The following is a 17421-nucleotide window of genomic DNA, read 5'->3' on the forward strand; positions in this document are numbered from 1 at the left end:
TCCTAATCCACTGCTCGAGGTTCTTGTGTTATCTTCCCGTCGTCACCAGTGCTTTTCTCCGTTCCGTCGCGAAGTGTTTGCACTCCCACGGAAGACGTATAAGGTTGGGTGCGGTTTCCTCCTTGAGGTGCTTGCACTCCGGACCCCCGGATCCAAAGATGGGTCCTTCTTGCGTCATTCCAATCCTCGAGGGGATACAGTGTTATTGTACTCCCCGTCGCAAGAGTATCGTTTGATACTTTGTGAGTGCCGAAGGCGCTCGACCTTGTTGCAGCAAAACTGTCTAGGTGGGGCATGCCACCATCCGATTAATACGGCGCTCTAACCGATTTAAAGGGTTTGTTTATATGCATCCATTCATCAATGCATCCTACAGTGTGACGAGCATGACTTGTCTCAAGTCTTATTTGTTCCGGCCGAGTATCTTCCAAGTAGGGAATTGTTCCGAAGCTAAAATGACGTTGTTTTTTGGTCTTGGATCCAATAACTGCCTTCAATTGTGGACTTGTGAACTCCGGACCTGCTTCAGTTTTTGAGGCCTTCTTCATTTTAAGTTTGGGGAAGCGCTGCGTCAATTATCCTCAGCCTAAGAAGCTTTCTGTGTAAAAAATAAAACAAAGAAACAAAAAAAAAAAACATTTTTTAAAGCTAGGATGTCTTTTTTATATAGTTTATTTTCTGGACGTTCCATCCGGACTCGGCTGTAATTGTTGAAGTGATAGCACGACTTCTTTTTTATTACATTTTACATTACATATTACACAGCAGAGGGTTTAAAAAAAAACTTTCAGCCTCTCCACTCTGGTAAAGAAGAAAGACCAGCGAACTGTACAGAATGAAGTAAGGGCCGGCCGCAAGTCAGCAAGCCAGGGTGGACATGCTGGAGAGGTTGCCGCCATATATGAGCGATAGATGGCGGTAGCTGCCGAGAGTTTAGTGTCATCATTTGTATGCTGACGAACGCGTTCCTGGGGAAACAAAAAATAATGTTCTCACAGAGTCACACTGAATAGGAAGAAAACAAAGGGGGGGGGGGGTTGAAAGTTGGCGGTTTCTTCTTTTGTATTTGTTATAAACAGCTCAGCGTGTTGTGTTTGTTGTTTTTTCCCTTGATTTTGTCTTCTGAGCTGTTCTGCACCTTGCTGCCACGCGCGTTTGCATGGCTTCAGGCTGGGAAGGCATGACTGTACTATAAACAACTTGAAATGGGCCTCTTTCGATAAATCGTTTATTTTTACTCCGCTTAACGTATGGCAGTTTGCACGCCACCCTAAAGTGTGTTGAACCGGGTTTGAATAATTTTCTGTCACGTGGTGGTGTAAGCACCTTAGCAAATATGCACGGTCGTGACCCAGAAACTGCGGATACAATTTGGTCAAGAATTTTGTTATTAATTGGCTACTTTGTTTGTCAACCAATTGAAAAAAAAAAAGAAATCATGCGTCCCGGCCCATAAACATCAGCGCCCACACGTTTCTAAAGGCGTATGCAGAAAGTATAATTTTATTTGGAAATTCCAATCCCTCTGATGAATGTTTTATGCCTAAATTTTGTTTATCGGAGGATTATTTTTTTTTAGCTAAATGTTGGTCTGTTTATTTATTTCAGGTTGGCAGAACAAGGCAGCGACCTACGGGCACGGATAGCAGTAGGACAGCCGATAAGAAGAGGTAAGCAGCGTGTTCGCTGTATTAACCATATAAAAAAAAAAAAAAATAAAGAAATACGATTTGATATATATAATACTCAGGATATTGGGATTCTCCGTAAATATATACGTTCATTATAATAAGAAAAAAAAAATATTTTAACGGAGAAACCGACGACACACCACCAAATTAAAGAGCCCCACCAAACCGAAACCGAAACTAACGCTGTCGTGCTCCGCAGCCCGTCGGCGGCGCCGTCGTCGTCGTCGTCTGCCGCAACATCTCGGGAGCCACCGCAGCCGACGAGACGAGACGGGAGCGCGATGAGAGATGTCAAGATGGCGGAGCTCACAGCTGAAGCTCCGTTGGCGAAGACCGAAGACTGGTCCGATTTCAGCGATTTCCAGACGTCCGAAGACGTTGAAAATTCCAACAAGGACGGCACGCTGTCGTCCAAGTCTAGCCCCACGACGTCCGAGTCGCTGACCAACGACAACTCGTTTGTGGACAATTTCAGCGAGACGTTCTCCAACTCGCTCGAAGACCTGGTGAACACGTTCGATGACAAGATCACAAAGTGTTTCTGTGATTACGATGAAAACGTCGAGAAGCTCGCGCCGGTCCAAATTCGCACGCAGGAAGAGATTTTGAGCGAATGCCAGTGAGTACGCCACCGATCTTTTCTGTCTCGAGAGCGCCGCTCCAGCGATTTGTCGCTTCCTCGAAACCGCGCTGCCAATTAGCGCTTGATTCAATTTCTTTATTATTTTTCTTTTTACTATATAAAGTTGCTTTTCTCGCTGGCGTGCGTTAGCTATCGTGAAATTTTGACCCTCCTCATTTTGTCATTCATTTCTACTCACGGTCTAGACGCTTACGGGAAAAGCTCATAATTGTCCCTGAACTCCACTATCTGCTAATTAACGATCGTAGATAATTTAGACGACCATAAAAACAATCGCACACCTGCACAGTTTTTTTTAAAGGAAAAGAAAAAAATATATATATGGAAAAGCGAAAGTTGAAATATCTTCCAAAGAGATCGAGTTTCTGCTTGGAAATGGGTTCAGCTATGTTCAGCGTATGTGCTTTCGGTGACAGTCGCAATCAGCTGCGACGGAGTAAATTTTTTTTTTCTTTGAGTGACCTAGCTGCCGCTATCAGTCAAGGGGTGTTGTATTTCAGGGGTAGCTTGAGTTCTTCGCGAATATATTTTCACGCCAGCCTTCCTGGAAAGTAGGGCGGGTTCTATAAATATAAGCGTTTCCGGCCCTCAATTGCTTTCTTGTGTGCTTTCCCTCTACCATTGTTTGATAAGGACTCATTCAAATGGTGCTTTGCCGAGTGCTTTTCATTAAGAAGACAATGGGGGCTCCCCTACAGTCGGCCTAGGAATTAATATAGTCGGTATTCGAGCGTATGCTTTCCTGCATATTGGAAATGGTCTGTATTTTGGCACTATATCCGTTGTCTGCTGTTGGTTTAGTCTTGTTTGAATCCTTCTGGCTGAAATTAGGCATGAATGTAGAAAATGATCTTTGATAGCACGATTTGGTTATACTGGTTTTCTTTTTGTTGTAGAAACGACTCGTTGACTCCCTTCTTATTGTTTATGTGTAGTCGTACGGTGTTTTGTGCTCATGCCAGTCGATGCCCGACTGCATTTTTGTGTGCTTAATGATGTGCATGTAATACCTCCTGATTAATACTACCTTGCTAATTGTTCTTGTTGCGATGTATTCGTTGTCACTTTGTTTGCTTGAGCATGTTTGTAGTAGAAAGAAATCGCCTGTCAACATGGCCGAATATTTTATATCTGATACTGTGAGCGCTTCATATTGCCACAGCTTGTAAGAAGCTTCTCTAGACTAATAGTAGTAATCAGATTGCATCATCGCCATTTTGGGCAGGTGTTGAATAATCTTTACGTTAATCAATATGATAAATAATAATTTTAAAGCGAAAAAGAAAATTGTGATTTCGTGTAGTTTTGCTCGTACGACCAAAATGGTTATAACCTGCTTGTGTGCTTGGGTATCGTTTGTCATTTCAGGCACGTAGCCAGGGGGCGGCCCATAACCCCCCCCCCCCCCCCCAAAAAAAAAAAAAAAAAAAAAAAAAGATTTTGTTCGGTTTTCTTTTCCCCCCGAAACAAAATGCTGGCTACGTGCTTGTGTCATACATCGAAATTCTCCCCCACCTTTAGAAAAATAATTAAAAAAAAGACATTTGTTTTTATTATATAAAATACATGCATTATTATGACGTGTTCAGTCGAGTACTCAAAAAAATAATTGTTCGATCTGTATTATTTTTAAAATAAAATTTACAGACATGCGTTGCCTGCATCTCCTCCACTCCGCTGAATTAAAGTGGACTAGTGCGGAAAAAGCAGACTATCTTCGTCGGCGCACTTCTACGGAACGAAGCGGAATGGGCGGCACGGCACAAAAACAAAGAACGGGAGTGGCGGGCTAAGTTACGAAGCATGTAGTAACTCTTGGCCCGATGTCACGGAGCTCTTTCAGAGAATTCCCGGAGTGATCGCGGTCGTTCGTCCTAGTCACCCATCCTTCCGCTAGACGCACGAAAGACCGACGAAGCCGTGGGATGTTGGCGCGACTCCAGTGCCCGTTCTGCCCTAACAACCTGCCGTCAACCTTCTGTCGTTACATTATGATGAGCGGACATATTATATCGGGTGAGGGTATGCACTATGGCAGATCGGAACAAATTCCCTTCTTTTAAACCAAGGAAAAGGAGGGGGAAAAAATTGTCTGGTATTTTGTGGGGCCGTTTTGTCGTCTGCTCTTCCGCCGCGCTTGCCTGTTTGTCGTCTGCATGGTTCTGTTTGTTCCCTTATGTCGCCTCTTGCGCTCCTTTCTTTGCTTGTCCCCACTAATAAAGTAAGTGCTTGCTGTTTTTCCAAACCAAAGCTTTTATTGTTATCTCGGTGTTGTTGATGTGCGGTTTGTGGCTGTCATGCCAGCATGATTTTTCGTTTTGTTTGTCCGGATGCGACTTTTACGCCCGAAGTCGACTTGAGTCAGGAGAGTTTGTCTGCGTTTCTTTCGCGTGTATGTGAAAGCTTTCCCAGTGGGGGCTGTTGAAGGATTTATGACCTCCAACTTCCGTTTTTCACCGGGCTCTCTCGTACGCTTTTGTTTGTGATTTTTGTTTTAATAAGGGTTTGGGGAGTTTTTACTCCTTTATCATTACTCTTTTTCACGCAAGCAGTTTTCTTGTTTTATTGAGCCTTTCTAAGACTAGTCAGAGACCAAGCATTAGCATTATTTTCGCATTCATTCACTGTCGTATGGTGAACTACCAGGAGAAAGCCAATACAATTGTTAGCGACATCTTCCTGACTGTGGTTGGGGGAATGCCAACCACTCAGCGACCAGCCGTATCCATGTACACTGGTTTGATGACGTCTTCGCTCGAAGAGTTTAGGCACTCTGCGGTTTCAAAGACCTGCAGCTCTATAGCCTAAGACGCAGACAGGGAGGCCACGTACCATATCTTACGCCCTTCGCGGTTCAACTCGACTATGGAAACTTTGTTTGGTAGCACAGCCTGGAACAAATGGAGGCTGGGGACTGAACCCTTGGGACCTGTTATTGATGATGATGATGCTCTTCAAACGTGCGCTCCAGGTAGTAGCTGCCGCGCCAATCAGTATATTAATCAATACTTTATTTTCTTTCACAAGACGGCAGCTGGAAGAAAAAGCTGCATTAAGTGCAGCTTGAAGAGGCCCCAGCTCTAAGATGGCAGTTGACATTTGACATCAGTACACAGCAATGCAAACAAAAGGTGTATATATATGTACACAGAAGCATACTTTTAGCTCAAAGTACAAAACAAAACAAAAATTAACAAAATATCGAGCATTCTTGTTACTTAGTACTCCAGTTAACAATACGCACCTGAAAAGCAATAGCAGATAACTGACATTCATAGGATGGAAAGTTGTAAGAAAAATGTCTCCTGTGATGAAACGCATTTAGTAAGAGTGGTAGAGTGTGCCTGCTGGATCCTATAGCCCATGGTTCGCTTGGGGGTGGGTGTATACCACCCTTCATTTAAACGCGTGCGATATATGTTTGTATTCCTAAGTAGGTTGGATACTTGGAGAATATGGCTACGTTCACTCTATTGCAGCATTGTAGGAAGCTAGAAGGCGGAAGTTATACATGTTTGTTATTCTAACAATCTTAAATCGGGGGAAAGATGGATATGTGTGCAAAAAATACGATACATTCGCGACCACTCTTAGGCCTTTTTTCTGTAGGTTTAGGAGTGTATTCATATTCTGTAAAGAAGTGGTGCCCCATACCAGATGGCAATACACGGAATATCAGTGGACAAGACCGTGATAGATGATCTGCTTAACAAACGGGGTGAAAATTGAGCGATATCTAGATGAAAATCCTACGGCCTTTCTGATAAATACAGTTTACGTGGTCATTTCATGACAAAGTATCGGTAAAGAGTACACCCAATATTTTAAACGTTTTCACAATTTCAATATCTTGGCCAGCTATATTGCTATTTACATTAGGAGGAACTGTTACGTTTTTTGCACGGAATAGTATGCATTTAGTTTTGCTCGAGCTAATTAGTAATCTATTCACTTGAGCCCAAAGGATAAGATTGGAGAGCTTACGATTTGCTGGCAGTTCCATCTCGTTACATGTATGAGCCCTCAAGAGAAAGGTAGTATCATCAGCATAGGCTATAACTTTGCAATCGTTAAGAAAACGCTAAATTTTATTTGTGAATAAGTAAATATTGGCGGGTCTAATACACTTCCTTGAGGTTCTCCTGTTTTTACCGGCTTGATGCATGATATTGAACTACTGATTTTAACATATTGTCTGCGCTCAGCGAGATAAGACTTCTATAAATTAAATACCGTAGCGTTGTAGCTTTCTCAAAAGAATTTCGTGATTCACTAAATCCAAGGCTTTAGGAAAATCCACGCATATTGCTAATGCAAGGAGTTTCTTTTCCATATTATTAATTATTGATTCTTTCTGAGACAGCAGAGCCTATTCCGCAAATCTTCCTTTTCTAAAGCCGTACTGGTATTCTGTTAATAGCAAGTAACGTTCCAGACATGCTGATAGCTTAAGGAGAACATTTTTGTTTCTCAAAACCTCTTGAAAAATTAGATTGTATGGATACAGGCCTATAGTTTCCCAACACATTTTTGTCCCCGCTCTTAAAAAGTAATGCAACCTCTGCCAGTTTAGGAAATACTCCAGAAGACATGCAGAGATTGAACAAAAACGTCAACGGTGCAGATAAAATGTCAGCAGCCAATTTTATTGATTGTATGTATAGGTCATTTACGTCTTCCCCTTTTGCTGTTTTTTTTTTATGCCGCGGAACGCTGACGTTACTTGTCTCTCATCTGTTGGACTTAAAAAGAACGAATGAATGTTGTCGCTAATGTACTTTCATAAGGTTTCGCTGTTTGTTACATATTTAGTGGTGTTCGCTAGGTTGACTAAGTAGTCCATAAAGGTATTCAGTTCTTGCCCACAATGAATAATTTTGTTTAGCATGGTTTTATGATCGTGTGGCTTCAAGACACGGTTTATATTTTTCCATATCTGGCTCGTGTTTCTGTATATTACCGAACATATTATTGTGATAATCTAGATTAGCTTTACTAGTTAAGGCATTGAATTTGTTTTGGTATACTTTAAACTTCGCCAAGTCATCACTTTCTTTAAACTTAACAAAGCTATGATATAAATAGTTTTTCATTTCAATTCTTTTTAATAAATCTTGGGAGACCCAAAGTTTTTTCGCCTTTTTGCCAGGTTTCATGAACTTGTAAGGAAAGCTGTTATTGTAAATTTGTTAGAATGTTTCCAGAATCACCTTTTCAGTTTTGTCGGGAGAAGCGTTAGCATAGACTAAATCCCAGTTAGAGGTTTCGATGGCGTTCCTAAATAACTCCAGTCTCTGCAATGTAATGGTGTGTAACTTAGCCTTCTCACTTTCCCCTTTTATTCAGACAATGCTTGTTTGTAAGAAGAAATGTAGGCAAATGGTCACTGATGTCGCAGCTAATTACACCGGAGGAAGATATATGTCATTACGAAAACAATTCGTAATAAAAGAGCCAAGCAAAGTGGAGGGAGCCATTATCAATTATTCTTGTCGCCCCCGTAGCAACGCATTTGAAACCGTTTGATTCAACGAGAGAATATAAATCATTGGGAGTAGGTCATGTTTGTATTGAAATAATGTTATAATGCCCCCCCCCCCCCCCCCTAAGAAAAAGGGTAAAGTTGTTGGCACTAACGTAACTGAGTAATGTATCAGGTACATGGAGCAACATGTTTACATTGCCAGACAGATGGAGGACGATATGGAACACTAAATACATACAGGTCTTTTTTTTTTTTTTAAGCTTTACAATTTTGTTTAAAAAAAGTCGTGGAAGTTGTACTTCTGCGATTTTTGCAGCTGATCGAGTTATACTGCCAGGGGGGCATTATGTGAGTGGATAATGTTTGCGATAAGTCGGCTAATTAATTAAAATTCGCTAATTAACTTTTTAATTAACGAAAATCGACATATGGTTCCAATTAGAAACTTATAGAGCGTCATCGAAACCCACTAATCAACGTTTTTAGAACGACTTGAAGCTTGTGGGAAACTCGGGGGCGCACCAAAGTTATCACTCGTGAAGCAGGCGCAAAGCTGGCAGTGGCGGAACGCGATGATAATCTAGCCAACGTAACTGAGTGATTAATTACGTTGATCATTTAATCAACGTAACTAATCCAGTAGGTAAAAACGATTTGATTAGAAAGCTAAGACAGCTATTAACTTTCCTTAAAAGATTTGTTTGTGCACCTCGCCTGAAGACGAATTCCTCCATCAAACGGTAGCTTGCCGATAGCATAGCGACAAAAGAAAACGTTGTCAAGATGAGGAAACATTCGGACCGCTGCCCCTTTTATAATACTTAGCCCAGCGAATAAAGATACTTCGATTGGAAACGAAACGTCAGTTAGCCTCGAGGAAAAGGTTTGTTCATGCGTCTTGCCCGAAACCGAAGTGATCTATCGAACGAGCGTGCCGATAGCTCGGGGACAGAAAAGTTGTCGAGAAGGCAGTCGGACCGCTGCCCTTTCTAAAATACGTAGCCCAGCCGCAGCGAATAAAGATACTTAGATTGGAAAGCCGAAACATCAGCTAGCGTTGCGGGAAAGGTTTGTTCGTGCCTCTCACCTGAAAACGAATTCATCCATCAAACGGTAGCTTGCCGACAGCACAGCGACAGAAAAGTTGTTGAGATGAGAAGACAGTCGGACCGCTGCCCTTCTTAGAATGCTTAACCCAGCTAATCAAGATGCTTCGACTGGAAAGCCGAAACATCATGTTCATGCATTTAGTCTGAAAACGAATTGACGTGTTATCTATTGAGCGACGGTGTGCCGGTATCGGCGTAGCACAGCGACGGCTTCCGTCTCGCACCGCAAGACGGAACCACGCAATATGTGACAAGTTTGAGGGTTTCCTGCGTCGACAAGCTGCTTCAAGAGGTTGTCTTTAATTTAAATATGAGTAGCATGCGTGGTTAATAAATAGATCGACCAAGGTAACTTTCCGCACACGTACTCGAAGCGAGTCTTCAAGCCTTTCAGAAATATTAAAACGTTCGTGGAAACTCTACCTCATCGCCGTCTCTTTTACTTTACTCCCTACAGTTCCGCAGAGGACTTAGTTAATTTATCTCCGAAATAATTTCGAATTCTGCTACCCGTATACACGAGATGCCGGGTTCGTCATCCTGTACGCCGTTTAGTTGCTGCTCTCGGAATATGAAACTCGGAGCGGTCGGAGTATAGGAGTAAATGAGCGCGGGCTTAGCGCGCCCACTGTGTGCCGACCAGGAATTTATTGTGTATGTATGCGGCGTCGCTCAATGAAGATCGCAAGTTCTCGCTCGACGACTGATGTCAAAAAGCTAGCTGGAGCCGTCTAATGGTTGCTCTAAACTCAGACGTTCAGCAATATGTCTTATTTTGTGTTCTTTTTTTATTGGGTTCGGGACCTTGGCTTTCTTTTCACGCGCTTGCATGGCCTCGTTTCTTTCTATTTTTCTGGTGTGTTGCCGTGCCCAGTCCCTTGCGCTGGATGGTTAAATGACCTTGGTGTGGGTGTAGCGGCATCGGCCCATACGTTTTCGCCCCCGCCGTCTGCTGAAGTGGGGGAGCTTCATCCGGGCACTGTGCCAAGCAGACGACGTTTCCTTCCCGACTTCAGGGTTGCCTTCTGGCTGCTGTTTTCCCGCTGGTTTCCGCCTTTTTTTTTTGGCGGAAGTTTCGTGCTCGGCGGCAAACTTGAGATTGGTTTACATCGATCGCTCGAGTGCCAAGGCCGTCTTCTTTTGTTGTTGTTTCGTTATGGGGGAGGGGGCAGATGTTCTCGTCGAAACCGTATGCATATATATAATTATGTAAACCTAACTGGGAGTGACCCCGTACCAATGCATCCTGGCCGCAGCCAGTCACGTCCTCATAACTTATCGAGGCTGATTCACAAATTTTGCATTTGACTATGACCAAGTGCTTTTTTGCCTAGATTGCAAAGAGGGTGTATCTCAAACTATGGGGAGCATTTGCAATTTAAAGGGGCCCTGCAATCATATTTAAGCGTCTACCTTTTTTGCGGTTTCCACGTCTCTTGGGGTTCGGGCAAGCCAGCGGGCACGGAGAGAGTAACTAAATATCAGTGCGTCATAATTAACCGGACGACGCGGAAACCACCTCCACCGACGAGGGCGACCTGCGGTACCGAAAGCGCGCAAAATGTGACGTCGTTGGTCCTAGGCTTACTACTGGTCAGAGCCGCTAAAAGCTTTTTCGTAGTCGAAATACAAAATATAAGTGGCGCGAACCGGTTCAATTATTTATAAAAGAAGTTTTTGCTCAGTATTTTAGATCAGAAAAGAAACAAATACAGCTTATAAAGTACGGAAACAAGAAAAGACCCGTCAACATACCCGCCACCAAGCGGCGGAAAGAACGGCGCACACTAGAAAGAACTAGGGGTGTCGCGAACCAGTCGAGGTTCGAGTTCGACCAGGTACGACTTTTTCAAACTTTTAGTGGAAAATTCGACGAACCTTGTACTGAGGTTCGACTCGTCTGCGCATGCGCGACAGGCTGGCCAGTTGGCTTCGGATTGGATGGTGATGGCTAAGGGATGAATTAAGGGCAGCGCTGATTGGTTATTTCAGTTAATACAGTACAAACAAATTAAGGTATTAACTTCTTCATTGATTAGAATTAGTTTCTTTTAATTGCAACTGTTTTCAAAATAAAATAACCCTTTTCATAAAAAAAAAATTCTCCAAACCTAGACACGCTTGTATCAAGGTCTGGCCACACTGTCCACAAAGTCGAACCGGTCGAATTCGGTGAAAAGTTCGAAGGTTCGTCGAACCGGTTCGACCCAGTCGAAACCTGAAAGTTCGACCTAAAAATCTGGTTCGACAAAAGTTCGCGACACCCCTAGAAAGAATTAGTGAGATGAGGCTACGACGAAGGGCCAGCGCAGAAAAGTCCCGGATGTACGCGGCGGCGCTGCGGTCGTATACGGGCTCGACGATCCGACTGGTTCCGAGCGTTCCAAAGGCCTTCGGCGCGGGCCCTGCTGGCGATTTGGCCATTTGGCGGCATGGCAGCGCAAAGTGGCTCCCGTTCTGAACTGATCTTTACCCCGTGTTTGCTGTCGTTTGTGGCCAATGAAGTGTTATGCCGAAATAGTCTTTAATCGCGCAGCAAATGCAATGCGAGCCGACCCGGCCGCCCGCTTCATAGAGCCTATCCAACACATGCTTTAGTGGCGCCCTCTCGAGCCGTCGACCCGGAGTGCGGCAACCGTAAACGCTCGATGAGCTCACTACCCCTCCTCTAGTTCACGGCCACTCAAGCCAGGACCTAAGACTTCATGAAGGAGGTTATTTTTTGCTTAATTTTGTAATTCTAATTCGCCTATAACTTTTAAAATAAAGCGAAATTTGAGAAAAGAACAGTTTCATTAAGTTACTACGTTCAGTGCGCTCAGGTTCGGTGCAAATTAAAACCAGTCAAAAAGTCATTGCAGGGCCCCTTTAATGGCGGACGCCTACCTGCTGCGGAGATTGGTCTCAAGTGCGCATGCGCTAGGATTTGGCGTGACGAGGAGGAAAGCAGGCGTAAAGGCGTTTGCAGACGATCAAAGCTCTCGACGATTGAGCAGTTGGAAACTCTGTATAACAGGACCTCTAGTACCTCTGCTTAACGATGTATGGATGAATGGATTGATGCGGCTGAACTCTTTGAATCGGGCGGCACTTGCGCCACCTAGCCAGTGTTTTTTTTCTTTTTTTTTTCTTCTGACTGAAGATGATGCTTACACACACTGACGCCATCCGTCGAGTAAACCTAAAACTCTTCCAACCTTTTTTTTTTTTTTTTTTTTTGTGCAGCTAGATTTAAGGCTTTACATTATTATGGATATCATGTCTTCGTATACGAGAAATAGTCGAATAATTATTTCAAGCTCACGGTGAAAGAATAGTGCATAAAAATGATAAAGGTATTACGCTGTTCAGGTGCGTTCCAGGGCTACCGATACCACAAGTGTGCCAGTGAGATAAGCGGTTAGAATAGACCGCCACCCACTCGGTGGCAGTCGGATGCGTATCTGTGAACCAGCCTTCGGATGAACAGAGGATGCTCTGTCCACAAGCCGTTTATTTAAAGTCGAGTAAAATAAGAGCCAGACTAACAGTGTTGTGTTGAGTCTATACTTCAGCTCCGGGCACTACCACAGCGTGGCTGCAGTGGACTGTGTCTCCACTGTAACCCTGTACGCGGCGGCGGGTTAGTATTGCTCCCAATGAACTGTACTGTCGATACGGAGAGCGACCAGCTGAATGGGGCTTCGCGTCTCGTGTCGAGCGCACCACCACGGCAGCGAGCTCTCCCCGTGTCGTTTCTTTGCTGCCCGGGCGCGCTTTCCTTTGAGCGGAAAGTAATACATAGCCCTCGTAGTCGCGCGTGTAGCGTCCCCTATCAGTGAAGTTACGGGAAGTTATTGGAGATGGAAAGGTATTTCGGATATTGATGTTGTCTACGTGAGGAAGGCTCGCAGTGCGTGGCGTAACAGCTCCGGCGAAAATTTTATGCTCGCTGATTTGCCTCACTGCTGATTCGACAGATTAATAGGCAGATCTGGACCAGTAACCAAAATAAGAGGTCAAAATACTTTTTTCTGCTGTATTGAGTTTTTAACGTAGTTCTCGCTGTTACGTTAGACTGATGCCCTAGTGACAAAACTGAAAACTTGATGACAGACGTTGTGATTGTGGGGTAGTACAGCTTCTTCCCGACGCTTTAGAAGAAGCTTGATGATGTGAAATGCTGGCAGAACCCATGCCAGCCAAACAAAAAGATGAAAAGAAAAATCACGACATATTATGTTTTTCTAGACCGCCCGCTCGACGTACAAGCTCTAGGACATGTGACGTCACCCCGCTAGAAAGCGCGGAAAATCTGAATGTTGACGTTGACATCGGCTTCATTCGTTGTTTTCCAAATATCTGTATTTAGACACAGTTAATAGCATGTCGGGAAGAGTAAATCGCGGGAACTCCGAGAAGGTAACTTAGTTCGGGTAGCTAAAAAACCGCCGGTCCTCCGAATTTTTGCACTCTGCGTGAAAGGGAGAGGAAAGAACGAGAAGAATAAAACTGTGGTAGGATGGCAATTCCTGGTAAGCGGAGTTTCTCTCTTCTACGAGGGACATCGTCGTTGGCGCCGTACCAATTGGTTAGAGGCTCACGGGCTCTTGGGAACCGGTCGGTAAGGAAGTCCAGTTTGACCGTAGATCGGCAAACGGCGAAGGCTGCGGTACGAGCGTGGCAGGGAGGCACTGGTTGCGTGCGGTGCCGTCGAAGCCACGGGTGCGAAGGAGGGGAGAAAGCCGCTTTTGTACTAATCTTGAGAGACAGGTTGATCTGCAAGGGGACAAAAACGACTTTAGGTACGCACAAAAGAGGGTCGGGGTGAGAGTGGCTCCTGTTTACTTTTGGTAAAGGTATACCAGGAGCCTCCTTCCTCTCTTCTCCAACTGCTTGGGTTACGCTCCGGCCCCTGTATACCTTTGGTAAAGGGCTGTTACGTGCTTCGCGTCCGTCGCTCGGATGCTTGCGATTAAACGTCATCAGCCCAGCAAGGCGCCAACTCGGGAGCGAACCTTTTTCCAGTAAGCTTCTGCCTACGTGTACAATCTCCCTAGCCCTATCTTCCCGCTGTCGCCATATTCGCAGGGCACCGCCCCGTACGACCAATGTTGTCAGCATCTATCTTCGCGCGTATCTGGTCTATTTAAACGCTATTTTTCTTTTCTTTTAGTATTGGTAAAGGTGGGGGGGGGGGGGGGGGGTATAAAAAGCACTGAAAACCGATACAACGGCACGATGCCAATGTGTTCTGACGGGCGGAGGCATGTCGGGCTGCCTTTCATTTGTAGTTCGCAGACAGCTCCTCAGAGGGCGCTCGTTACTCGAAAAAGCTCCAAAGGAAGTAGCAGTCCAGCGTGTGACATCGCGGATTTCGGACAAGGAGAATGGGAAAAGGCGGAACGAAGAGTCCCTAGTGGCACGTCGACAGGCACAGATGGTATCCCAATCAAGCTGGTGAAGAATTTGGGTCCTAAATCTAAGGCAAAACTAAGGGAGGTAGTGAGCGCTATGATAACAAAAGGAAATATTCCAGATGAATGGAGGCTTAGTAGGATGAGTATGATATATAGGGGAAAGGGAGATAAGTCTGATATTAGGAATTATCGTCCCATAACCGTGACACCAGTGATTTACAGGTTGGTAATGCAGATTATAAAGAACAGACTGGAGGAATGGGTAGATTGCGAGGGCATACTGGGCGAGTTACAGAACGGGTTTCGGAAACGGAGAAGGTTGGAGGACAATATATTTTCTCTAACAGAGTGTGTAGAAATAGCGCAAAAAGAAAACAGACAGCTCTGGCTGGCATTTCTGGATATCAAGGGTGCCTATGACAATGTGAACCAAAAAAACCTGTGGGACATAGTGGAGAGCTTAAACCTAGATGAAGGACTAACAGCAATATTAAGGGACATTTGCAAAGATAATAAAGTGATTATAACATGGGAAGGAAAGGCAGGGGGGAGAATAGAGATAAGACGAGGCCTCAGGCAGGGCTGCCCGTTATCGCCTTTGCTGTTTATGTTGTATCTGAGAGGATTGGAGGATAGACTAGAGAAGAGTGGGCTTGGATTCGACCTTTCGTACAGTAAGCTATAGGCCAAAAAAATCAGCAATCCTTACCGGGATTGATGTGTGCGGATGTTATCGTACTAATGGTTAACAACAGGACAGAGTTGCAGGAATTAATTAGCATTTATGGTAGGGAAGGAGAGGAATTAGGTTTAGAATTCAGTAGGGACAAGTCATTAGTCATGATTTTTAACAATGATGAAGTTGAGAGGCTGAAGATACGAAATATTACAGTTGAGAGAGCTAGTAAATAGAAGTATCTAGGAGCAGGCACGTAGCCAGGGGGGGGGGGGGGGGGGGGGGCCCGAAATCTTCCATTTTGCTGGGACCTCCTCTTTTCCTCCCCCTCATACAGCATTTTATCATGGGAGGCCCCCCCCTCCTCCTCGAAACAAGATCCTGGCAACGTGCCTGTCTAGGAGTATGGATATGTGATGGTGCAGAATATCTTAGTGAGCATGAAAAGTATATAATAGGTAAGGGCAACAGAAATGCAGCTGTAATGAAAAAAGAGCACTTTGGAATTACATCAGGTTTGCGGTGGTGAGAGAGATTCGGAAAGGGGTCATGGTGGCCTGGCTTGACATTTGGAAACGCATTGCTATGCATGAAATCCGATGTGCATGCAAGACTAGAAATAAAACAGCGCGGAGTAGGTAGGCTGGCTTTGGGGGCACATTGCCAAACGCCAAACCAGGGAGTACAAGGAGACATGGGATGGGCGTCATTTGAGGGCAGGGAAGCTGTGAGCAAGAGAGAATTTGAGGATCGGTTGAGGCAGATGGATGGGGAGCAATGGGCACGAAAGGTTTTCAGCTATTTATACATGAGGAGTATAGACACAAAGTGGAGACAGCGCACTAGGAAATTGAGAGGAAAGGTTTTAGGCTATAGTGGAGTTATGGAAGAGCAGGTCTCAGTTAAGAAGAAAGTTAAGGCCACAGAAAGAGATCGGTGGCTACAGGGAATGCAGACAAAGACGGCTGTGGAGAGCTATAGATTAAACAAAACAGTTATTGACAAAGAAAGCATTTATGACAATTTTAGGGGAAGCTCATTGTTGTTTAAGGCAGGGACAGGTGTTTTGCGAACCAGAACATACAGAGCGAAGTACCGGGGAATGGATACAGTGTGCGCTGGTTGTGGAGAGGAGGACAAGACGGCTGAGCACTTGATACTCTACTGTAAAGGGCTTCACCCTATGCCTAACGAAGACAACATATATTTAATAAAGTCATTGGGTTTTAGAGACAGCGAAGGAAAAGTGGATTTCAAGACAGTAGAGATTACCAAGCAAAGATTAAGTGACTAATGGCAGAAAGCGAAAGAAAACTAGGTATTATCTTATTAACTAATGGCAAGAAGGTTTTACAGCCTCACTTTCTTTGAAGTGGGGAGTGAATATAGTTTTCACATTTAAATATTCTAAGCTTAAATGGTAAAACAAAATAGCTAGGTGGCGTAAGCTACCGCCCGATCCAAAGGGCTCAGCCGGATTCATCCATCCATCCATCCAGCTCCATTGGGTCCGAGCCCGACGCCTCGAGTCTTTCGACGCGCTGATTCGACACGAGTCGCAGCCGAACAATGACGGAACAGTAATAATAATAATAATAATAATAATAATAAAAATTCCGTTTCTTTGAGGAGCATTACTAACTTCCCCCTTTATGTGGAGAATCGGGACATGTGTAGGTGCATTTTAGATTAGACATATGTTATCCAGACCTTCACGTGTCGAACGCCAAAAGCATTGCTTTTTCCTCCGACAACCAAAGCTTCTATAAGAACCTCCTCGAGCGGCGTATAAGCGTTGCTCAAAACTTCCTCGTGATTAAAACGAGTATAGGTTTTTTTGGTGGTAACGTGTCGCGTTCTTCGTGCTTACCTCTCTTTCATATATTTTAGTCGACAGTTTTCTTCCCTTCCGCGCGTGCGTAAACTAAAATAAAATGTGCGTTGAGTCTCCTTTACGTTACTAAAAAAAAAGAAAGAAAGTAATCGATTACAATTATAATTATTCGCGCTTAAAAACTTATCGAATCGGATTATTCGATTACTTGAGAAGAAAATTGATTGGCCTTACTCGAAAAAAGTAACCGGTACCTTTCCGATCCCTTCAGAGTTTCAGAACGACAGATTGTTCGACCTGTTTGGAGACGGGTCTTCCTTACTTTTTTGTGTTGCACTATATCACCCCACTATGAGCTACCTGTCTTCTTGATCCACCATTTTTAGTAAACCGTCCACCTGCCGGCCACTTCGTTCGAGAATCCCAGTCGGCGACAGGTTTAGAGTCGAGTGGAAGCTCCTTCCACCTCTTTCCACTTCGGCAATACGAACGCTGGTGGCTCCTCCCACCTCTTCCTACTTTAGCAGAGCGAACGCTGGAAGCTCCTCCCACCTCTTTCCACTTTAGCAAAACGAACGCAATTG

The 17421-nt window shown here is 44.4% G+C and overlaps 1 protein-coding gene across 1 annotated transcript in view; it reads left to right on the top strand.

Moving 5' to 3' along the window:
• The first annotated feature begins 1894 nt into the window (after nucleotides 1-1894).
• Nucleotides 1895-17421, top strand: part of LOC8034379 (fasciculation and elongation protein zeta-2) — a 75880-nt gene continuing 60353 nt past the window's right edge. Inside the window, exon 1 of the mRNA XM_029992402.4 lies at nucleotides 1895-2310. Coding sequence (XP_029848262.1) covers nucleotides 1973-2310 — 338 coding nt within the window. The 5' untranslated portion in view covers nucleotides 1895-1972. The remainder of the gene's footprint in view (nucleotides 2311-17421) is intronic.

The sequence above is a fragment of the Ixodes scapularis genome, unplaced genomic scaffold (genome assembly GCF_016920785.2).
Source record: "Ixodes scapularis isolate PalLabHiFi unplaced genomic scaffold, ASM1692078v2 PGA_scaffold4__175_contigs__length_147842914, whole genome shotgun sequence".
NCBI lineage: Eukaryota > Metazoa > Arthropoda > Arachnida > Ixodida > Ixodidae > Ixodes > Ixodes scapularis.